The 3,803-nt window shown below is 32.6% G+C and overlaps 1 protein-coding gene across 1 annotated transcript; it reads right to left on the bottom strand.

Moving 5' to 3' along the window:
* Positions 1-2,271: 2,271 nt before the first annotated feature.
* On the bottom strand, positions 2,272-2,985 carry LOC139900168 (F-box protein At5g07610-like). Its single transcript, XM_071882963.1, has one exon. The coding sequence runs from the start codon at positions 2,983-2,985 to the stop codon at positions 2,272-2,274; it is 714 nt and encodes a 237-aa protein (XP_071739064.1).
* Positions 2,986-3,803: the final 818 nt, after the last annotated feature.

Below are 3,803 nucleotides of genomic sequence, written 5' to 3'. Positions count from 1 at the left end.
CTATAAACGATAAATGTTTCGTAAAAATATCTATAAAAATATCTAAATAAAAATATCTATAAAAATAAATCAAAAGGTGTTTCGTAACGATAGTTGGGCGGCATCAAAGATAGTTAGTGAGATTCAAGTTAAATCGTTCGAATGGATAAAGAATCGTTTGGGTTTGCGATCATTCGAGTGGCTTCAATGGCTCCTTAATCCGGGCTCGTTATGTTTTCCTCACCAAAACAATCGTGATCCGGGTTAATTTCCAATTGTCTCCTGTAGTGTTCCTTTTTGAGTTTGTGAGCTTATATTTGTATTTGTGAGTATATAGGTCTTCTTTATATAGCCATGTATATATGTGGGTTGCAATTGCTATTTGCTCCCACTCATACTCTTTGTATTTATGTTTTTTCTTTTTAATATAACTAGATTCATTCCTACCAAGCTTCAAGTGGCAGACATCTTTACGAAAAGTCTTCCTAAACCACAATTTGAGTTCTTTCGCAATCAGCTTCGTCTAGGTCCGCCACCGTCTCGCTTACGGGGGGATATTAATATAGCACAATTATAATATACTCATTGTATAGTTATTGTTTTAAGTTAGTGTCTACTCATCTTCTGTGTTTACTGTGTGGATTTAATATTGTCCATCCAAGTTCCATGGTCATCTCTATTTATTTGTACTTCATTTGTAATATGATATACAGAGAAACACATTACACTTTCTTTCAATTCTATCAGACAGTCAAACGATTCAAAGGGGTAAACACATCTTCATTGTTCGCCATGTTAACAAAAAAGTTAGATAAACCGTTGCAGAGTTAAATATATAAAAGTTGAGAGAAGTAATGTGATATGAATACTGCCCTAAGTAGGTTATTTATAATTGCTCAAAGGGTGGTTTTTTCACAGGCTTAACTGTAAAATCGTGGAGTTAAATCGGGAATAATTTATAGATATTTTAACGTAACAACAACAAAAATTGTTAAATTTTTATAACCTGTAACCTTACATACAATGTTTTAACTTGATATTTATATGCTTATGCTTATGTTTATGAACAAATAATTTTAAAAAAATGTAATTTAAAATTATAAAAAAATTTAACTTACCTGAACTACTCTATCTACCTGGACATCTGCATCATCTTCAGCAACGATTAATCATTATCTTTGAAGCTAACAAATACCTTATATTTTGTGGAATCTATATCAATTGCAGCTAAAATAGAGGAAATCCAAACTAATTTATACAAGCTTAAATTTTGTATTCAATCGATTGAATTGAAATACATAGAATCTTCTGATGAATACTCCAAAGCATAATGTAATTATATTACACCTTCATAATCGCGTTCGGTTCAATCACTAACAATGGAATTGAGATGGAATCGAGATTTCGAACGGCAGATATTGTTACATTGAGTTGCAGAAGCTTTGTTAAACGTAGAACACCTGTATCCCCATTTTTAGGAACGTAATTGTAATTTTTTTAATTTAATAAGGGTAGCGGTGTAATTAAATTACTTAACTACCGCTTAAAATCTCTAATGACGCTATAAGCATTTTCAATGGCTGTGATTATATGTAATAATGTCATCTAATGGTTGAGATTTGGACATGTGGACTTTTTTAAATTAAGATGACATCATAAAAGTTTTCTTATTATAGTTAAGAGAGATGTTGCTTTTCAAAAAAAAAAAAAAAAAAATCTATAAACGAGTCTCCTTAACATCCATAAATAACATTACAATCAAATTAACTAAAGAAAAACCAAAAATAACACAATAATACAAGGATTTTCATGGTTACTCATTTAATCCTTTTGGTCATGGTGACTCATACATCCCTTTAATTTGTCACCTATGAGTAATTAATGTGTTCTAAATAAACGGATAGAAAATATTCAAATAAAGTTAAACCCTTCATAAAATTAATTAAAACTATTAAGATCCAAGTAAACAAGCACTAGATAATTATTTCATAACAGTTTAGTGGTGGGTGAGATGTTTTTTATCCGAATCATGCACCATCTCAATTACACTTTTAAACCTCATGAGTATCAATACTAAGTAATACGAGTAACATATTGAGAAAAAATTGACGTGCCATTAGTGAAATTCCAGCTCCTTATAAACTATATAATAATTGATATCTATATCTATATCTATATCTATATCTATATATATATTCTATATCTATATATTAAATGATTTGAAACGGTTACTAAACAACCGTGCAACGCACGGGCTCAAACCTAGTTAAGTATAAAAACAAGTTATGATTATCAAACTAAAAGACAGCAGGCGTTAATTAAGTTATAACAATGAAATGCGAACGCCTCAATTGTAATTAGTTGACCAATATTCTTGTTTATTAAACTACACAAGCAATATGCATTGAAGTCCGCAATCACAAAAACTAAAGAAATTGATACCTCATCATATTCCAAGTTGTAGAGAGACGCTGCAAACTGATAAACATTCGGCCATTGATCCAAGCCGGGATAGTGTTCGATGCGGTCATAAGAAGTAATATCACAAAGCTGGTGGTATGTCTTTGATTCCAAATTTAACTTCACGATTTTCCCATCTATTTCCACCACCAAAAAGGACTCAGCGTCATCACTCCCCAACACAATAGATAATAAGTAATTATATCGAAAAGGATCCATGTTCGAGAACAATAATCCACCATATTCTTCAAAATCAACGTGGTATTTAACTAACCAATCTGAATAGTCTCTTTTAAGTTGGTGTATTTTGAACTTGGTAATGAGAGGACGATGTAGTTCAACAAGAAGCAACTGATCCCGAGACTCAAATATATAACATAAATAGTCGTTGTAGTCCACATCAAGATGAGCAAAGGGGACTTTTATTTCGTAAGTCAACTCTCGATCCAAATCAAAATACACAATAAATCCAACCTTGTCAATCCAATGAATAGCGTTGTTCCAATAAACACCCGTTTCAAACATCATTTTAGAGACTCTAGCCATGGTAAGATTATATGAAAGCCTGTAAGTGCAAGTTTCTGTGGAATACATATCTATCTGATACTTATCGTCGTTGATACGTGATCAAAGTCATTAAAAACACATATAACTTTGTAATGAGGTGATTTTAAAGGATCAAAAGCTATGCTTATACCTAATACAGTTTTTCCATTACAAGGGACGGGAAGCCGAATGATTTGATTGATGGTAGGATTAAATACGTAAATCTTGCCAGTGACTAGTTTATCATGATCATCATCAGACCATCGGTTACCACAAAGCATGAGACCATTACAAGAATGTTTAAATTCTACAATCTTTGGAATGTAAATGTGATAAAGGGTTGGGAATCTAACCGGATTATGGACGTCAAATGGGACAAACTAATATCCCAACGATATTGGGACAAACAATCCAGAAGGAGGATCTGGTGGCTTCTTAGGGTCTATGAAAGAAGTATTGTTTGTAATTATGGAGTACAAATGTTTGGATAGAGGCTTACACATAATCAAGGATCTTACCGGTAATCTTAATAGGATTTCAATCACAAGGTCTTCGCTGGAACCTACTTTGTGCGGAGCCAACAACGGAGGAGTAGGAGAAAAATCATCGGCGGGCATGATTGACCGATGGGTATTGAATTACTGTAAAATAGTAAAAGGATTATGATAGGAGTCAAACATATAAATTTGTATGAGGCCAACTTTGCAGCCCATTTTATGAGGTCTGGACAACAACCCAAGTCTATTAAAGAAGCCCAACTTTATATTTCAGTTACATTTTTGCATAATAAGAAATGTGGAACTAGTCTTGCACGTGGA

This window comes from Rutidosis leptorrhynchoides, chromosome 3, assembly GCF_046630445.1.
Source record: "Rutidosis leptorrhynchoides isolate AG116_Rl617_1_P2 chromosome 3, CSIRO_AGI_Rlap_v1, whole genome shotgun sequence".
Classification (NCBI taxonomy): Eukaryota; Viridiplantae; Streptophyta; class Magnoliopsida; order Asterales; family Asteraceae; genus Rutidosis; species Rutidosis leptorrhynchoides.
This window is presented reverse-complemented; position numbering and strand designations above follow the sequence as displayed.

What these genes read in the sequence shown, in the direction of transcription:
- LOC139900168 (XM_071882963.1), bottom strand. Translation starts at nt 2,985, where the DNA reads ATGGCTAGAGTCTCTAAAATGATGTTTGAAACGGGTGTTTATTGGAAC.